Genomic DNA, 21,140 nt, shown 5'->3' with positions numbered 1-21,140 from the left:
AAAATATTTTAATTAGATAAATCTAAAATAGAAAAAAATTATGAAAAATTGTTGGGAAAAAATTAAATTAGATTTCATTTCAGAGTTGTAATGTCGATTCAACCATTGATAATTTATACTATTATAATAAAGGGGGTAATTAGACACAAAGCGATGATTTTGACATATTATGTCAATTTTTTATGATTTTAAAAATAACGTACCATTATGAGATAATTAATTTATTTAATTTAAATAAATTATATTAATTTAATTATTCAATTAATATAATTTTTATATATTAATTTTATTTATAATATATTTTAAAATATAAAAAATTATTTATTATATACATGTTGGGACGTGAGGCTGATTTGAAGAGAACAAAACAAAGTGGTATATTTATGTTGGTTAAGAAAAATAGATAAGTGAAAATAGTCGCTTTCCATAAATGAGTCTGGGTCGCGCTAAACCGCAACCCCACACTCTCTCTCAAAAAAGCGAAAGAGCGAAAAAGAAATACAAAACTAAAATTGCCTCTGCGGTTACATAATTGCTTCACTAAGCAAGGCTTCGAAGAGAAATTGAGAGGTACATACTCCAAAACACACGCAGAGTGCTTTTTCGAGGAGTCGATCAGTTCGGCGGAAGCGACGGCGACGGTGGCGGCGGAGGCGGCGAGCGAGAAGGCTCCGATGGAGATTTGCAAGGGAATCAACGGACTCGAGAAGGTTATCCTCCGTGACGTCCGCGGTAGCTCTGTTGAGGTAGTATTGTTCACTTACTTTATTGTGTGGTGCTGCTTTTTCGGTCTCTTTTATGTCTTGTTCGTGAAGTTGTGAAGTAGAAGTGGAAATGGATTGATCTCGATTTAATAACTTTTGATCTGCGCTTTTAGTAGAATGTGATGATTGATTGTTCGTTTGTTTTGGATTTTGGATGTGTATGAGCTCCTTACCGGCATGTCGTACGGTGTGCTCTAGTGCTTGTACAATGACATATTTGGGGGAACAATGTGATGTGACAGGGGTTTTACTGAATAATGTGGAATTTCATGCAGTTCAGTGCTATTTGTCATGTAAATATCTACTTAAGGTTATGTTGCATGTATCTGATTGCTTGAGATGATGTGTTCATAGGAAAAGCATATCTGGTAGGTTTCATTTGTCGTATATCTATCTAAACTGAAGTTGCTTGCATAACTTGAGCTGCTTATACTAATATATCTTGTCGCCTCAGCATCTTGTTGATTTAGTAAGTTCCATTTGAGAAGGTATTTTTATATCTTGTCAATTATTTTTTTGTATTGTGTGATTTGCTGTTTAAGATTAGCTCTTTTCACTTTATCTCCTTTATAGATCTACTTGTATGGTGCTCAAGTGACATCATGGAAGAATGAGCACAGGGAAGAATTGCTTTTTGTCAGTAGCAAGGTATTTCTTTGACTTGTTGATGGCTTCATATTATTTCCTGGTTGCCCTTTGGCAAAACTTATGCACTTTGGTTTTTGTGTAATTGTGTAAGATTGTGCTAATTATTCCTAACAGAGCATACAAGTGACCAAAGTAAGAGCTTGTCAAGAGATGATCTATATATGCTAATTGTAAAATGAGTGTGTTTACAATGTTTCCTTAATGAGAGCATGTCAAGAGATCACTACTAGAAATCATAACAGAGCATGTCTGCACTTTTGTCCTGATTCAGTTGGATTATTCCCACTTAGTAGCACGTGCTAGTATTGCTGCAGAAGTGGGTGACTGGTTGTGAACATGTTTCGCCATTTTGAATGAGTCTCTTCCCTGAACTGCCCACTTGCGGAAGAATGGCTTCTTATGTCCAGAAGTAGACCTTATTCTAAGATGTGTCTGTTGTGGCCCATTGCGTTAAGATGGATTTCAATGTCTTAACTTAGGCAGGTTGACCATAATGGGAACAAAGAGGTGCTCTTTTCGATTGCTTGGAACAATGGCAGAAAAACCACACTACTTATTTGTCTTCTTCTCCACTAAGTTTTCTATCACCTATTCTTTGCTACACTTCCTATTGCTGGTATAAAGGTGATTGGTGGTTTAGGAAGAACAAAGGAATACACGTAAGACTTCTTTTATGTACATTTTATTGAAGCTGATATAATAATTAACTTAAAGCTTCAGATGTACTGCCAATTATAAGTTGGAGGTTGAATGTGAGCTTTTGAGAAACTAGAGTGCAGAGGTCAGGTCACTGAATTACTTATGCAAGAAGTAGTCCTCTTTTATTGTTCAGATCTGGTCCTATCTCTGGCTCAAGATATTCCTAATCATAATCTTCTGTTCTGGATGGATGTCTCTTCTTAATTTCTTTGCTTGCCTTTTGGTCCACTAAACATCAGAAATTGGCTCATATAACCAATGAATTAACTACAAATGTAGAAACTACTTATTAGTGGCATTGTTTTTCCGAATGTTTTTGGGATGGATAAGGAATTAATTCAATGGTTCAGGACTCAAGGCAAAGGTTAAACTGGCATCTACCTTATCCTGTCCGGCTATAAACACGCTGAGTTTTTTCAATTGAATTTCTTTGATGTATTTTTTTCAGGTTAATTGTCAGGAATTTTGTGCTATTCTTCCCTTTGTTAGTTAATTTTAATCTGTTGAAATTGAATGCTTACCTAGTCTCAGATGAGTCATGCCATGTTATGACGTATACATAGTCTCTTGATGGACATTGTTTTCATTCCTCAGGCCATTTTCAAACCTCCAAAGCCAATTCGTGGAGGCATCCCTATTTGCTTCCCCCAGGTCTGTGTTTCTCAACTTTGCTTCTTATGACACTCCACTTGCCTTGTCTTAATCAGGGTCCTGACAAGGAAAAAGCTGCTCTGTAATTTCAGTTCTCAAACCATGGATCTCTTGAGGCCCATGGATTTGCTAGAAACAGGTTTTGGAGCATTGACCCATCTCCACCTCCATTTCCAACCAATTCCTCCAATAAGACATTTGTAGATTTGATTCTGAAGCCCACTGAAGAGGACATGAAAATCTGGCCTCACAGGTGACAGGCTAGAAGACTTCTTGTATTGGTGGGACACTTACTCCTTGAATAGCCTTTTAATTTCTTCTTTGGTGTTCTTCTGTAGCTTTGAGTTCCGCCTGCGAGTAACTTTGGGACCTGCCGGAGATCTGATGTTAACTTCTCGTATCAGAAACACCAACACCGATGGAAAGCCTTTCTCGTTTACATTTGCTTATCACACCTATTTCTCTGTTTCTGATATCAGGTACTTAATAAGTGGAAGGACCTTTATTCTTTTATGTGTATGTGTTTGTTTCCTGATAGCTATGAAAGCTCTAATTCAACGTCTTCCTGATAAGAAAGTCATTGGCACAGTATTTGCTAGCAATCAAAGCTCTAATTCAACTTTGCCCTCGTTAGAAAGTCATTTGATCATGTTGAGATTTTCAAACTCATTGTGTTGGCACAATATTCCAGGATTATATTTCTGTTTTATGAATGAATGTTCAACCATGCTGGATAATGTTATAAATATCACTTATTATGGACTTCTTCACTACATCCAAATGATGGAATTGCTTGTTCAGTGAAGTACGGGTTGAAGGATTGGAGACACTGGATTATCTTGATAATCTGCAGAACAAACAGCGATTTACTGAACAAGGGGATGCAATCACCTTCGAGTCAGAAGTAAGTTCAGTAGTTCAATGCTGCTTTAACCTGCTTATTGATTCCGTACTGGCTGACATCCTTGGCTGGTTACTACTTGATTTGTTGTTTATTAGGTGGATAAGATATATCTCAGCACGCCTACAAAGATTGCAATTCTGGACCACGAAAAGAAGCGAACATTTGTCATTCGTAAAGATGGTCTTCCTGATGCCGGTAATGTTAATGATATCCAATTGTATGTTCTTCGACTGCATTTTTATGAATATTTGATACAGCAAGGTTTTTGTGAGAACTCTGCTTTGTTTCATCAACAGTATTGTGGCTTTTTTTTATGCTGGTAAGGTTTTCTCTGCCATTTGACAATAGTGTTAATATGGGTCTGAACACAGTGAATTCCTAGATGCAAAAGAAACTGTAGGAATGCAGTTTCATGTTCATGATGTCGAGGATTTTAGTTTGGTGTCTGGCCTTGTGGCTAAAGATTTACTTCATTTGAATTTTCTAAGATAATAGCAGATCACTTGCATTGTCATTATGAGAAGGAATATGCAGACGTAGCTACCTGTGCTTAGGACACTGCTTTTTTCATTCTTGTTAACTAGGCTATTTCTCTGTCTTCAATGTTGTTTCTTCAATTTGGAGCTTGCAGTATTTTATCAAAGTTCTGTATTGTATTTGTAGTTGTCTGGAATCCTTGGGATAAGAAGGCAAAGGCAATGGCTGATTTTGGAGATGATGAATATAAGCATATGCTGTGCGTTGAGGCAGCTGCTGTGGAAAAACCTATCACTTTGAAGCCTGGTGAAGAGTGGAGAGGAAGGCAGGAACTTTCAGCTGTGCCTTCAAGTTACTGTAGCGGCCAGCTTGATCCTCAGAGAGTCCTCCAAGGCAGCTAGCTTCAGATATGCTTACCTTTATGATGTACAGGTACTTCTCCGCACTGACTTTTAACCTCTATTTTTCTTTAAATATGATGTAAAGTCATACCAGTTACTGATGGAAAATCTTTATGGATCAGCCACGTTATGTTTTGTATTATGAAGCTCCTGAACTGCCTATTATAGAGAGGAAAAAGAGGATAAAGACCCACATCCTTCTAATGTCACTTTACTCTTGCCCCCCCAGTGACTCTAGGATAGGCATGCTTGCACTTTAGTCATATTCAGTTTTATCTGTTACTTCAAGAACATTTCTTTATATTCAGATAAATCTGTTCAACAGTGGTTTTTTTCATACAAAATACTTGTCAGACTCAAACTTCTCTAGTGAAAATATATAAGGATTTTACTTCTTATGTTTTTTATCTGAGTAGGCATATATATGAGTTTATGGAACTTTCGATTTCCAATCTGTTTCAAAGGTAACTAAAAATTTAACTTGTTTTTTTTGTTGTTGTTTGGTACTCATGTTGTTTGCTTTAAGAAAATTTATTGTGTTGAAGACCTATCTTTTGCGAAGTTGCTGCTTTAATACTCGAAAAGTTGGTCTTTTCTACGGTTTCCTGTTAGGTGTGTTCTTAATGAAATTATAAAGATGCAATAACATGCTTTTTGTCTGTTTTGTGGCCAGTATGATTATGTATATCTATTTTCTCTTGTGCTGCTTGTTGATTTCCTGTGGGAATCTATTTTAAGATGTGGAGAAATGGGTATATATTCTGCTTACATAAATTACTTGCTGCTCTTCACTTCCGTCAATTCGATTACCTCAGAAAAATGCTGTTACGTGCTGAGTTCACATTCCGTTCAATTAATCTCATACTTCTCACTCTTCACATTGGTTCAGGTGGTCGACTACAATATTGGGAGGTGTAAGGCTTGGCATCAATATCCGTTACAAGACCTCTTTTACCGTCTTGTCCTTAATAGCGTAATCTTTCTTTTATTACCTGGATGAAATGGGGCTGTTTTAGCATATACTTACCAAATAACGTTTGCTTGCTCTAGTTGGGCATGGGACAATATGTATCAATTGTAATGAAGAAGCCTAGGTATGATGCTAGATGGTTTTTGAGTCTCAAACTGATTCTTCCCTGAAGTTATTATTGAAGGGAGTCATGACCCATGACTGATGGCTCATACCTAAACTTGGTTCAACTATGAATCAGGTGTTCACTGAACATGTACCAAATCATCTTTTTCGACATATATATTCACTTCAAACTCAAGTGGTCATTGATCCGTTTGTCATCTGAGTTGGTCATCTCTATTTCTTTGGATGGACGATCCGAGTACTTGCTTCAGTGGGCGGGTTAAGTCAGCCCAGAACTATTTTAAAATGGGCCAATCCGAGATTGGGACCACTGGCTCCCATGGGCTAAGGACCATGTGGACTGGTCTTGGGCTTGGATGAGTCTAGCGGTTCAAGTTGTTGAATGGGCTGAGTTGAGTTTGCTGGCCTCTTACTATTTATTTTTGGATAATACACTTATCATTTCTTGAGGTTGGAGTAATTGTATGTAGCTCCGGTGGTTTTTAAAAATTACATTTGGTACTCATAATATTTATTTTTACTAAATAGACAAAATTTATCAAATTTGTTCATATTTATCTTTGATTGATTTATTACTGATTTAGGTCAAATATTTTTTTTTGGATCAAGCTATCCTTATATATCTTTACACGATAATGCATGTGGAAAGTATATTTTCATCCTTATAAAAGTATTTTGGTTAAAAAAATTTATTTAATTTGAAATATGTGAGTAATAAGTCAGTTGGGATATGTTTTGTTGAACTTTGTTGCTAATATCGATAAATTTTGTGAATTTTGATTAACTAATGGATTTATTTGTTAGATAGAAATAAAGTTAGAGGGTGTTAGATGTAATTTGCAAATCATAAGGAGTTTATGTGTAACTACACCTAATTTTATAGAAAGGTAGTGTAATTATCCCTTTATTTTTTTTGGTTGAGAAATGATATATGTTTCTCTTTTAAGCTTGATTTTTATCTTTATTTAATATTTGTCTTGATTCTTAAAAATAAAATTAATCTTTGTTCTTGATTGTTAACAATTATAGTTGAAAAAAAAAAAAAATTTAGGCTGAGGCGCAGATATCTCGCTCTCTTTAATGAGATTCAAGATCTTTATTTAATATTTGTCTTGATTCTTAAAAATAAAATTAATCTTTGTTCTTGATTGTTAACAATTATAGTTGAAAAAAAAAAAAAATTTAGGCTGAGGCGCAGATATCTCGCTCTCTTTAATGAGATTCAAGTCCACAACAGTAAAATTATCACTAGTCCAGCAGTATCACTCTTGACTTGTCACATCTAGTATACAACAGCCCGACAACATCATATGATTCTCACTCACTTTGGATAAGTAGTAGAGTCCAAAGTTTCACAAAAAAAAAACACCTTCCGCTAATTAGTATAACTCTCTCTTGTAGAATAATTGCGTGTAGTATATGTGTATATCAAGATAAGTAGAACGGTATCCCTTTTGTAGGTGTAGAGACTATCCACCATTTTAGAACTAATTGACAATAATATTATAGATAGTGGTGATCCATAATGCACGGATACTCTTGAAAAATTACTCAATACAGTATTGGATACATGTCAGACACAGACACGGCTCTGCCATGTGTCGGACACGAGAGGTGTGTTCAATAGATTTTGGACATGTTTCAATTTTTTTTTTATAATTTCAAAAAATTTTAGACTGTTTTTAAGAAAAAGTGAATTTTAGGCTTAATAAAAAAGAAAAAAAAATAATTCACTCCTCTTAAAGTAAAAATATTATAATCAAATTATTAAAAATTGGAGAGATGTTCACAATAATTTAACTAATTTAAATTCTTAAAAAAATTTCATTGCGTTTTTTTTTTTTAAAATTAAAGTGATTATACATATTTTTGAAGCCACATTCGATTATGTAAATGTAAGACATGCTTATTTTATATTTTATCTTAGTATTTTTCATATTGCATATTTTAATTTTATGAAAAATTAAGAATATATATAATAAAAATATATTATATATAGCCGTGTCGTGTTCTATTCTTTTTACATTTTTTGTGTCCCCGTGTCCGTGTCCATGCATCATAGACGGTGATAAATGGCTAGTAATGTCTATGAATAAGGTGTAGTAGTGGGATGATGGTATTGACGAAGAAAAGTTACAAATATGATGGCCATAATCATCCATCAACACCGCTAACCTCAACATCAATGAGAGGAATATGAAGAGACATATATATATAATTTAAATATTAAAATGTAATATATACTAAATCATGGGTTCGAATCGCTTGAAGGATAGTTGGATAACCAACATTGATTCCCTTTAGATTAGAGGAAAAAAAAGAAAAAAACGCCACCTTTGCTTGGGCCATTCCAACAAATAATTTACAAGTTACAATAAATAGGGTCAGACTCAGACCAGGTCTTTCTTTATACTCTTTTGCTACTGATACTGCAAGTTTATTTGTTAGCAAATTCCATTTACAACGACAGTTAACCTAAATATGTTGAATTTTGTCGAAAAAACTTCACAATCTAAATATTGTCGAATTTTGTATTTCTATTTCCATATATTGCTAAAAATTGCTTAGCATTTATTGTCATGCACACATTTGACAGGAAACGTTATAATTAGAATCTTGTAATTAGCAAATGGTTGAATAAAATACATATAAACAGGTAGGGAATATGTGAATTATATATATATATTATATATTATTGTGACCCATGTGAAATTAGGTATGTGAGGATAAAGTAGCAGGACCTGATATCCAATCATATACTACATAAATCATAATTAAATAAAAGTAACAGCATGTTCAATCTGTAGTTAGTTAGGCTTGTGATTTATATATATAATAATAGTGTTAATTATATTTAGGCCCTTTTACAAATATAAAATTACTATTCTCATGTCTTTTTGTTAGGATTTGGACAAAAAATACTGGTATTAGTAAAAAAATCGTATAAAGTTTCAATTGTACCCTTATTTAACACTCCTATATGGTAATTGTGTATTTGTAAGGAGGAAAATGTAATGATGTTAACCTCATTCTATAAATATATATATTATATTTATTTTTTTATAAATATAAAAATATACATGTAAATGTTAAATGAAGAACAAAATTAAAATTTTATGTAATTATTTTTGTTAATATCAGTATTTTCCATCCAAAACCTAAGAGAAGGAGTTTAGGTATAAGTAGAGAATTTTCAGAAAGGGTGTAAGTGTAATTTCAAATTTTTAAAGGGAGTTTAAGTGTAATTAATTCTAAATAATAATCAATAATCGAGCAGGTGGGCATCCACAGCCATGACCAATTCTATGACGCCAACACCATTTTTAATTTGTCTTATTTCTTGTTTTATATTTATATTGTTTATTAAGGCTCATATTCCTATAGAAACAATCTTGGTTGGCAAAATATTATATTATATTGAAAATAATATTTTGAACATACTTATAGGATATTTTTTTCTTTTAATCAATTAACTCTTTTAATAATTTTCTATTCATTATGTTCAATACTAGTTTACTTTGTTAATTTTAATTATTTATTTATTTTATCTTCAAAAAACTTTAGTCAATTAAATTAAAATATATAATAAATTTTATGTTTTGTTTATGGATCAAGTGTATTTCGACTGCTAGTATGCATTTATGTGTACTGAATTATCGTTATATATCTAATAAATTTAAGAAAATTTTATATAGATAAGTGTGTGTTAGTGAAATAAAATAAATTGTATTATGTACTTTCAAATATCAATGAGTTGTTTTTTTTTTTTTTGGGAGACTCGAAGGTTGAGGTTAGGGTCCCAAAATTTTGTGGGTACGAAGTTTTGAGTTCGATTTTTACCATATATGTCTCACTTACATGAATTTAAATTTTAATTAGCTTACTTTTTTTTTATTTTTTTAGTTTTATATTTGTTTTTATCTAAAAATGTATTAAGTTATTGATTCATATAATGATAAGATTATGACTTCTTTAAAAAAAAATTATACCTTTAAGATTATATACTTATTCAAGACACATATTGACAATGAATCATGTATAGTTCATATAAATTACTAAATAATTAATGTTAGTTACCTCGAGTAAATCATATCTGAAGTATTTATAGGATCCAATTTGACTCTGTAGATTAAACCACGTGTCTTCATTTGGGATTCTCCCAACTCTAATCATGTGGCATACAATCCTTCTTGGTATCGGGTCGGATTTGCGGGTTCAGGAGCCGGGCGGATTCGATCGACCCGACCTCCGACCTCACATGCGGATTCCGCTGAAAATGTCGATTTTGCCTTTAATAAAGAATTTTTTTATCTTTTTAGTAGGTGATCCCCATCCGAATCATATATAGCTTATATAAATTACTAAATATAAATTGAAAAAGTTAACTAAGTATTTCGATGGTATGGTATTGTCCTATTTCCATCAAAATTTTCAATAAGAACTAACCCTAGTTTTAAAGAAGTTGAACCTACAAACTTTATAATTAATATCCAACCACATGGTATCAACACTATATCCTAATTAATTGAGATGAAAAATATTTATTAACTTATTAATCTTGAGATCCGTATAACAAAACTACCAGCACGAAGTTAATTTTACTTTAAATTTCACTAAGTACACGAATAATATCCTATTATTCTTCATCATGATGTATTAATCTTGAGATTCGTATAATGAAACGCTACCAATTTTGAGTTCAAATTTCACTAAATACACGAATAATATCCCATTATACTTCATCATTTGTTGGTTGTTAAAAAATATATATTAAATTATTATTTTTTATAATTGATATATAATCTCTTGAAGCTTCTTGAAAAAAAATAACTAAAATTGTGTCCATACATGACAACCTTTGAACAAGTTAATTGACCTATTAGACGTTGTAACGTTACAAGAATAGATTGTGAACTAAATCATTGCAATATAAATGGGATAAAAGATTACATTTTTTGTCACGTAATTTATCTGTACACTTCAACCCTATTACTTAAGAGATTCCTAAAAATATTCTTCTAACTTTAAAAAATTATCACTTTCAATCATTCTATCAACTTTTTTGGGAGATATATTGGAAAAGACCACATATAAGCCATGTGGTCGTTTTCCTCCGTTTTTTAAAAGATAACAGGCACATGACTTGCACGTAATTTTTTCCATCAATTTCCAAACAAAAATTGATAGGAGGGATTGAAAATGAGACTAAATTTCGCAAATAATGGAGCTACTTTCGAGGATTACGTAAGCAATGAGATTGAAAATATATTGAGACTAAATTATGAGACGAAAAATATAATTTTTTCAGTTAAATTAACATAATGATATAAATTGACTTGACTTCTTATTGCAACTTTCTAGTTCTCATTAATACAGGTTTAATTTTGTTCTACATTAGTCAGTTCCTAATTTTTATAATCCCTCTGACTTTTCCTTAATTTCATAAATGCAAGAAGTCCATGTGCTCAGCACAAAATGCATCACACGTTGTTGCTGCATTTTGTCATAAGCAAGTGGCACACCCTACTTGGAAATTGACTTAACCATACAATAATTCCAACCATTTAAAAGAATAATTATCCATCTTTAGTCTACTCCAGGCCATAGTTTCAGATTAATATTAAATCATCAGATCCAAGATTAAATGTAATACACTAGTTATGTGATTGATTACTTTTTCTCAATTATACGACTAAATTCAATTTAAGTTAGAATTTTTGAGATGAGGACAACCCCACCTCAATGAAATCAACAACTTGGTCATAAAACAAGTGGCCAGAGTGTAACTGCTTGAATTCATTCAAACAGGGCCATTTGGATTCTTGTATAAATAGGCCTTATTTTCAGACATGCATAAATAGACAACCAAGAACAACAAAGATCTTGCATGTGAAACAACAGTTGAACAAGAATGAGGAACCATCAAACAACGTTGATTTCTCTGTCTCTTTTGCCTGTTCTTGTCCTCCTCCTAAGTAATACAGCTACCCCTGCCAATGCTCAGCAGCCTCAACTCACGACTGATTTCTACAGAACCACTTGTCCTAATGTTGAGTCCCTCGTGCGTTCCGCCGTGCAGGCCAAGTTCCGTCAGACATTCGTGACGGCTCCGGCCACCCTCCGCCTCTTCTTCCATGACTGCTTTGTCCGGGTTCGTGCATCATGATTAGGAAACAAGAACCTGCTCCATCCCATTACTTTTTGTCCGATGTTTTACTGACCAAGTATTCATTTTTTCTGGGATTAGGGTTGTGATGCTTCTATTATGCTGGCGTCGTCTAACGGGCAGGCGGAGAAGGATCACCCCGACAACCTTTCGCTTGCTGGAGACGGATTCGACACGGTTGTTAGGGCCAAGGCGGCGGTGGACAGCAATCCTCAGTGCCGGAACAAAGTTTCATGTGCTGATATATTAGCATTGGCTACAAGGGATGTTGTCAACTTGGTACATATGCTAACAAAATCCACTCCTTTTGTTATCATGAAATTCAACACTAAGATTATCTTAATCGAAGGTTCTTGATTATGTTAATGGTGAGCTAATTGAGCTTAATTCATTTGGCAAAATTGATTGAGGCCCTATAATCATAAGATTGGATCCAAATCTACCAGAGTGATAGTCTATTTTATTAATAGCTGTTCCTCAATTATTAATTATTGAAATTTATGATATAATTACGACTGATTCAGTTGAGGTAATGATGGTTTGAATTTTGTATGGGCAGGCTGGAGGGCCATTTTACCAGGTGGAGTTGGGAAGGAGAGATGGGAGATTTTCTACTATTGCCAGTGTTCAGCGCAGTCTTCCAGGTCCAGACTTCAATTTGGACCAGCTCATTACCATATTTGCCAAACATGGCCTCAACATAACTGATGTGGTTGCATTATCAGGTATTAATTACAGGAGACCCCTTCAATTATGGTCAAATTACAAAACTTTTCCCCTATATTTTGAATAATTGCACTAACACACCTACCTGTTATACTTTTATTACATTGTGGGGGAGCAGTGAAATAGAAAGATCACTAGCAAAGCTAGCATGTGTTTCTTACGTGGCCTTTAACCCAAACGATAGTCGTATAAAACACGAATGTTCGTATTATTCTCCTCCAAACTACATAATTATCTTTATGTTCTTGCATTGTTATAACGTGTCGTTTTCTGCAGGTGCACATACCATCGGGTTCTCCCACTGCAGTCGGTTCTCCAAGCGCATCTACAACTTCAGCCCCAGAAGCAGAATTGATCCCACCCTCAACCCGCAATACGCATTGCAACTGCGGCAAATGTGCCCCATAAAAGTCGACCCAAGAATCGCCATCAACATGGATCCAGCCACCCCTAATACGTTCGACAACGCCTATTTCAGGAACCTCCAGGGGGGCAGAGGCCTGTTTAGCTCGGACCAAGTGCTGTTCACGGACAGTCGGTCCAGGGCCGCCGTCAATCTCTTTGCATCGAGCAATGTGGCCTTCAGCCAGGCGTTTGTCCAGGCCATCACCAAGCTGGGGAGGGTTGGAGTCCTGACGGGGAATCGGGGCGAAATTAGAGTTGATTGCACCAGGCCAAACTAGAAGGATTGTTAGGGTGTTTTTGGGTGATGGGATTGACATATGATTCGTTCTTTGTTCTTTTTGTCTGAATTCAGATTCATAACGACTAGAATTCTTCTAGTTTCTTGTTCAGTCAAGGCCGTGTATTGATTTTGTATTTAAGGAGATTATGTAACTTATCTTTTACAAAATAAGGTGCCACTATTAGGTCACTTGATCATCTGTATATTGAATTTCAGAAAATAAAAGTTCTAAATATTTGAATCATATATATTCGGAAAAATTACAGTTTTAGGCCGATAGGATTGTGGTTCAACACTTTTAGTTTACTATTTTATAAAATTTCTAAAATAGTCTTAAAAATAGAAAAACTTCACACATTTAACCCTCTATTTAACGAAATTTTCAAAATGGTTCAAAAACTGAAAAACTCAACACATTTAAACTCATGTCAAAGTTTCTGTAATGAAAATAGACAATAAGGACGCACGCATTGTGTGAGCAGCCAAGCTAATTGACGTATAAATTGTACGTGTTCTTACCATCTTTTTTTTTTTTTTTTTTACGAAAGTTAAAACATCGGACTAAATGTATCGAGTTTTCTCAATTTTAGAATGATTTTGAAAATTCCATTAAGTAGAGAACAAAATGAGTCGAATTTTCTCAAGTTTGAGACTATTTTCAAAATCCACAAGTAGAAGACTAAAATTGTTGAACTCTCTATCCTATGGGACTAAAACTGTAGTTTTGCCGATATATTTTGTTAGCTTAAACATGAATGTGGTACAATGAAAAATCTTCATTCCCATTTTAGTCTTGTCACATCCGCACGTGTATTATATGTAGCTCTATTTTGAATTTAAATTTAATTATATTTTTTTCTAATGTTTAAAAACAACATGTGACATCAAAGTATGATAAAAAAATTTGCCGATGTTATCACAAAGTAATTAAAAGATCGGTCTAAGTAATGGATATGGATACTGGCTAAGGTTTTGACATATTATAGAAAATTCCATAAATTTGAAGATCATCAATATAATTAAATTTGATTGTAGGGATCTAGTGCAATATCTTAAATCTAGAGTTGAGAAATTTAAAATTTTTTCAAAAAATAAAAATTCATAACTTTAAATACATCTATTGAGATATAGTCTTAACGAATTATATGATTAGTCTTTGATATTGCCACAAACATTAAACCTTGGGCCTAGCATGCCCAAAATACGGACTTCCTCAATTATATATACTCGAAACTTAATGAAATTTGTCCGAATTTTTTTTTTTACAAAAATAAATTATTACATCAATATTTCAATAAATACACGCAGAATTGGTTCGAAATAAATTAAAAAAAAGTCACCACTTAAAACCAAGAATTTTGAGGTGAGAAGCACTTAAATTCTTTCTTGTACATAGACATATAATTCCCCAGACAATTATTCGGAAAGGAAAGTAATGAATTTTTTATGTTACGAACAACATAAAGTGGTCCAAAACATATCCACTTTTTATCCAACACATGAAGATAATTATACATTAATGTCCAAGAAATAATTAATGTCTAATAATAATACGTACAACAAAATATGAGAAAAAGAGGAGGAAAACAAAATGTAATTTTAGTCATATAAGGCATTTTTTGTCCTTGGACGCAGTTTAAGTTTCGGGCAATTTAGTTTTGTTTTGGTTAATTTAGTCAGAAAATGACATGTATTTTATTCGTGATACAATTAAATTATAATTTTAGTCATGTAATTTAGGATAAGTTCACTAAAAATCGTGATAAATAATTATTATTAATTATGATTAAACAAAAATCGATATAAAAACTTCATTTATCTACCATGAAAACTATTTTGTCATGGCTATGAGCCATAACAAATGCTTTTGCCATGGCTATGAGCCATAACAAATGCTTTTGCCTTGGCTTTTGGTCATACTCGCAAAAACTATGGCCAACAATCATTGCATGGTTGTAGTCAATGACTATTTACTACGTCTATTTATTTTTTATCTAGACACTTATTCATAGTTAAATGTTAAATTTCTTTTAGTAGTTGGCATTTGTTGTCCTGCACGAACTGACTTATAGGAATGAATCGGAATTTAATTGATTCATATGCAAGTCATATGCAATATGAACTAAAATTGTCAAAATTTTAAAACTACAAAACGAAATGAAAAAAATTAATTCATCTAGATAAGACTAAAATTACAATTTTTTTCGAGAAAAATTCATCTTGCACAAGATAAAATTGCACCTACCAATGAAACGTAACTCAATTGACAAAATTGAGACTCCATGACTCTAAGGTTATGGATTCAAACTCCACGGTACATGGAAGTATTGTTCTACTTTCATAGTAATTATCGATTAAATTAATTATCTAATCATAATTAGTATATTATTATTATAGTTACTAATTATTATTGAATATATTTTTTTATATTAATAATTATAATTAATTTATTTAATAAATAATAATTTATCGCTCCACCCCAAAATAAAATAAAATTGCTCCTCGACATCCCAATTAGTCTTAATCTATTAAGAAATTCCATTCAAGTTCAAGAATCACGGCAGTGTTTCACCCACTTGTGTATTTTATATTTGAATTACTACACAACAACATATTCTACTCCAAATTGATGGAACCTAAACACTTCTAATCAAACAACTAAGTGTTAGAGAAGTTTATACAATCATTACATGATCTACAACACTACAGTGTTCCCACTGTCCCAACTTTCCAGTTTACTACTTTCACTAATTCACTATATCAAACGTTTGGATTAACCGGTGTACACAAACGTTCCATATTAATTGCACACGAGCAGCTTGTCATGTTCGATTTAAGCTTAGATCTTGTAGTAGCCAATGTGGCCTCGTATTTTCTTGATAGACTGGTGAACTGCTAGTAATCGAGCCTGGCTCGCGGTATTCGTCCCCTTTATTCGTTCCAGTTGAAGACAAACCAACTTCTCCGACCTGATTATTCAACTGATCATCAGAATCATGTAACTGATGTCTTTTTTTCGATCTCTGTTTCCTCGTACCATGGCCGATGCTAAGTGTTAGTTCCACTTCCACATCACTTTCCTCGTCAATCATTTTCAACTCCTTTCGCTCTTCAAACGTCTGAACATTCGATGGGGCGATCGTCTCTGCTGGAATTTCCAGGTCGAATTTGATTGGCATTCTTGGCGTCTCTTCCGAGCAGCTACCGCTAAGTTCTTTCAGATCATCTCTTGCAGCAAAAGCCTGGAAACATCGTCCCGTTTCTCTTTCTGTCTTATTCCAGGCAGCAATCCCAGAATCAGTTTTATCAGTCTGAGCTGCTATTTTTAGGCCCGTTTTGAGTTCTTGCATCAGCTTCTTCTGAAGATTGTATATTCGGTGCAGCTCCTGAACCTGAAATCAGACCAAATTAACTTACCTCAGATCAGTTGAACTGAGAAAAAGTAGATCTTGTTCAAACTATTGCATATCTCATATGTTAATGAACCTGCTGCTTGAACACTTCTTCTTGCATCAGAATCATCTTCCTCACCGACTCGATGTTCTGAAATTCTTGCATTCTATCCATTAATGATAACGACACCCGTTTCTGCAAACCACTTCCTAGTTCTAGACAACACTGATGACTAATTGTGCACAATGGATTGTTGTGTGGAGCTATGGTCAACGGATTTATCGAACGTTGAAGTTTGGTTGTCATTCCTGAAATTAGACAAAAGATTGTGGCCACTTAGACTTCAACATATTTAACAGACTACATCAAAAACCACATCATTACTGCTGCACAACATGTCTGTAATTGTCAAAGCTGATAAGTCTTTACTAAATATTTGACAATTTTAAGGTACTTTGCAATATTAGAATCCCATGCAAAGCAAGATATATATTTATAGAATACAATTTTTCCGCTTCCTAATCAATCATGTGTGCTATCATCATCCAAGTCTATCCATTTCACTTTACAAAGATGAGAGTGAGGTGCAGATAATGTATTAAAACCAGTGGTTATCATAAAAATCAGACACCATTTGAGGTTCCTGTCCCTGGGAAAAGTCAAAAATTGAGGCCCTGAATTCTTTTATATAGTGTAATGGGCTCTAGAAGTGATCTAAAAGCTAGTTGCTAAAGAAATACATCATGGGCATCTCTCTTTTTATCTCTCTGCATGTTGTAAGTGTCTGAATTCGGCATCGAAAGTGAGTAGATCTGTCTGTTTTCCCTGATGCAGACAGTTTAAATCAATCATGGAATTTCAACAGGACTGTTTACTCTCAGATATACAACTATCAGGCAGTTAACTTGCTCAGCTTTGTCTGAAAGCAGATCAGAAATCATTTCTCTCTCCATTTGCTCCGTTGGACATACGAAAACGTCAAGAAATCTAAATCACGAAGTCTTCAGCATAAGACAGTGCAACATTTATGTCAATTCTACAGCTACAAGATCAGAATGAAGCACATTGGGAGGAAGAAAACAGACAATGTTACCTGAAAACGAACGTAGAACTCCGGTATGAATCTCATTGAACCAGAGATGCTGATCAGCATGGATCAGAAAACCAATCCAAACGCGAGCACGCGTTGAATTCAGGCAATAGAACAGAGAAAAGAGCACATCAGAGAAACAGTCTCTTGGCAGGATAAAACTTAGTACAAAGTTGTGTTATACTTTTCTTGGAGAGACAACAAGAAATGAATCATGTATGTAGCTATGACAACATGCGTATGGTTCTGAATGAACCGGCAATCTCAGGATACAACTTTTGGTTGGAGAAACAAGAAATCAATCTTCTGGTAATAAACTATGACAGAAACCATGATGTTCTTAAATTATTCAGATTGACAGGCTGTATTGTCTATGAGCATGTGTTTGTGTATGAGAAAGAAGAAGAGGAGTAGCTGTTGCTAGTTAGAATATTGTGCTTAGTTTAATCTATGCATTGTATTTAGGAGTTTTGTGTTTTAGAAAGATCAATTGAGGGGCCCCATTGGAGAATCAAAAACAATATGTAATGAAATATTTATAATACGTGCATACTACTGTCTCATATCGGATGCAGACAAGCAGCTTGATCAGCAATACCTTTTCTTACTGTTGCGTAAGGACGAGTTTATAAGAAAAAACTAAAACAAATAATAACTCGTACAAACAAGAATATCCGATCGAAATGAACAAATACACGTCAATCACATGATATATATATATATATGTAGACTTGGTGAACTTGAGACAATGTGGGGTATGGACTAAATATTCCAGGCAGGTTCTTGGCAGGAACATGAGAATGTATACATATGATGTAGGAAAAAGCTGCTGCTTTTCTGGAAAAACTAAAAAAGAAAATAATTAAAGGTGGAAAGATGTTAAAGAAAAAAGGGAAGTTGGTGTTTCCTTTTGCTGACAGTACAAATCCCTTTCTTTCCCTCCTCATCACTGGTGGAATCATCTCACTGCAGCTTTTGTGATTGTGTTCATGGAAAAATCTTAATTTTATTTTATATTAATGTGGTTTATCTAAATGGTAAAGCTGAGATTTGGAGACTTATAACACATAATTATTTTTAATTAATTAAAATCATCGCAACATAAATTGAACAACATAGAAACTTGCATTATTACTTATGGCATATTTCACATTGACATGATCCCAATAATTTTTAGGAGTTTTTGAAGTCTCGAATGAATGGCCACCATCGTTCGTACGCATTAGGCTCCATATGAGCTTTTTTTATGAACTATGATTGTCTTGAAATTCAATTCTATCAGTTGATTTTAAGAATATACAGAAAGAAAACGGACGTAAACTTAATTTGATCGACGGGCTTTCAAGATGTTGTAAATGGTTGAATAAGTTTTTCAGAAAACAAATTCATATAACGCAAAAATAAGATGTCATCAGGTAATAGCTTATTTTAGGAACATAAGAGTTACTAATATATTTTCAAAAATTTACCAAGTTCTTCTAATTTTACTCATATTAGTTAATAAAATATGAATACTGAACATCTTATGAATTTCGTAATTTTATTTTATTTGAATAATTTTGAATATTGGAACCAATGAGGAAATCTTGTACACCGTGAAGAAGCCAAGATGAAGTCCTCACGGGCTAAATTAATTCTTTTGCCTCTCTAATTCCAAGAGTATCATTTGGCAATTAAATATTTTAATTCAAATATTATAGAAATAAATAAAATTTTTGGGAAGAAGAGAAGACATAAAGGAATCATGTAAAATGATTAAGAGAGTGATTGGAGATAGGTACATAATTAAATAATAATTAATTAATTAATGATCATCGAGATTTGAGATTAGGGGATGAGAAACTTCGCACTCATCGCTTTCCTCCAAAATCACATCTGTCCCTCCAAATATTAAATTTTTTGGTTGAAGAAGTAATATGTTATCCGTTCCATACTCTTCCACATGGTTGGGAGTTGGAAAATGTATATTATATTGTTGTTGTTATTATTATTTATTATTTATTTTAAAGAGAAATTAGGCTACTTTTGGCTCATTTGAATTTACCCATTTATAATCGTATCTCCCTCGGGTGTTGGTGTGGGCGTACGTCTATGTATCTATCTCTATGGGGGGTGGGGGCGAGGGTGGGAAAAATTATTTAAAAATTATATAAAAAGAATACAAAAATAGAGTGTCTTGAAAAGGTTTAAATTATAGGCAGAAAGCATTTCTTGTATTTTTTAAAAAAAAACAGTAATATATTTTTATAGCTGAAAACATGAAATCAATAACACTATATGAGAAGATTGAGTTAACTATTTTTAAATTATTTTTTCCCAAAATATTATAATTGAAATCGAGATGATTTCAACGATTTGAAGTATGCATGCGTCAAAGTTGGTGTTTCAAACACAGGTTTTTAACACAGTGATTTGACGCATGCATGCGTCATAGATGGTGTTTGAATTTAACACAATTTTGCCGTGTTTCTAACATACACCCCATGACTCCATTTTTTGAACAAACCAGCAAGCTTTTTCTATAAAGTGTTGCCTTTTTAGCAAAGGTGAGGATCACAACATGTGAGCACGCCCCATTTAGGACCACAATATTTTGTAGTTAAATATTTAGAATGAGGAAAAAATAGTTTTCAAGCAGCAAAAGAAAAAGTTATATTGATAGTAGAATTGACTGATTTTGGTCCACGTGATAATAGTATGTATATGGGCAAGCAACTCATTGATCTGAAGATGTACCCATAGGTTAGGACACAACATTAAATGTATGCCATGGTGAGATCTCTTTTTTTGGGTTCTTCAACTAGTCCTACGCCACAGTTGTGTTCTACAAATATTTTAAAATATGGGTTTTTTAGGGATTAGTCAGTGTGGTCAGATTGAGATTGACCAATGCCTTATTACTACGTTAGTGAAAAGATTGCAACCTGAAACTCATATTTTCTTTTTCCAATTGGTGAGGCGACTGTGACACTTCAAGACGTCACCATCAATGGGCCCTTTTTTTATTGAAGGTAATCTTATTATTGGAGTAGATACAAAGTGGACTACTCAGCAATAGCAAGATTATTGTTATCGATTTTTCGGGTTGCACTTGGATGAGAAAGCTTTTAATAAGATTCACTACCTTGCATGATTGGTTGCTTGGCAATACGTGTGACAATGATAGCCCTTTGGAGCCAGTATTGCAGGAGGCATAAATATATGCTTTGTGCATTATTGGTGGGATATTATGTCCTGGTGCCACGGGCAATACTGTGGCATTCTTGTACTTACGACAGATACACGACATCCACTAAGGTGGTACCTCTAATTAGAGTACAACAGTATTGGCGTTTTTGTACGAAGAGTTGTATACAACATCACAGAGAGGAAAAATCAAATATAGGTGGGGTTCATGCAATTGCTACAAATTTGAGCATGATTTTATATTATAATCAAAA

At 33.6% G+C, this 21,140-nt stretch overlaps 3 protein-coding genes across 4 annotated transcripts; 2 read left to right on the top strand and 1 right to left on the bottom strand.

The window, feature by feature from the left end:
* LOC105155706 (putative glucose-6-phosphate 1-epimerase) lies at window positions 435-5,826 on the top strand (the record flags this gene model as incomplete). Its single annotated transcript, XM_011071626.2, has 9 exons — window positions 435-746; window positions 1,338-1,412; window positions 2,706-2,762; window positions 2,855-3,015; window positions 3,101-3,241; window positions 3,564-3,666; window positions 3,762-3,861; window positions 4,330-4,575; window positions 5,434-5,826. Coding segments are annotated over 8 exons (1,164 nt in total), but the record flags the coding sequence as incomplete, so codon positions are not given.
* On the top strand, window positions 11,512-13,461 carry LOC105155705 (peroxidase 16). Its single transcript, XM_011071625.2, has 4 exons — window positions 11,512-11,791; window positions 11,888-12,085; window positions 12,366-12,531; window positions 12,809-13,461. Exons 1-4 carry the CDS (start codon window positions 11,552-11,554, stop codon window positions 13,213-13,215), a joined length of 1,011 nt encoding a protein of 336 aa, XP_011069927.1. The 5' UTR covers window positions 11,512-11,551; the 3' UTR covers window positions 13,216-13,461.
* Window positions 15,759-18,241, bottom strand: LOC105155898. Of its 2 annotated transcripts, XM_020691547.1 has the most exons (3): window positions 17,704-18,241; window positions 16,704-16,918; window positions 15,759-16,609 (listed from the first exon to the last, which is right to left on the bottom strand). In XM_020691547.1, exons 2-3 carry the CDS (start codon window positions 16,914-16,916, stop codon window positions 16,040-16,042), a joined length of 783 nt encoding a protein of 260 aa, XP_020547206.1. In that variant the 5' UTR covers window positions 16,917-16,918; window positions 17,704-18,241; the 3' UTR covers window positions 15,759-16,039. The 2 variants fall into 2 exon arrangements, with proteins under 2 accessions (XP_020547206.1, XP_020547203.1); XM_020691544.1 differs by having other exon boundaries at window positions 16,704-18,241.

The sequence above is a fragment of the Sesamum indicum genome, linkage group LG2 (assembly GCF_000512975.1).
Source record: "Sesamum indicum cultivar Zhongzhi No. 13 linkage group LG2, S_indicum_v1.0, whole genome shotgun sequence".
NCBI classification, from domain to species: domain Eukaryota; kingdom Viridiplantae; phylum Streptophyta; class Magnoliopsida; order Lamiales; family Pedaliaceae; genus Sesamum; species Sesamum indicum.
This window is presented reverse-complemented; position numbering and strand designations above follow the sequence as displayed.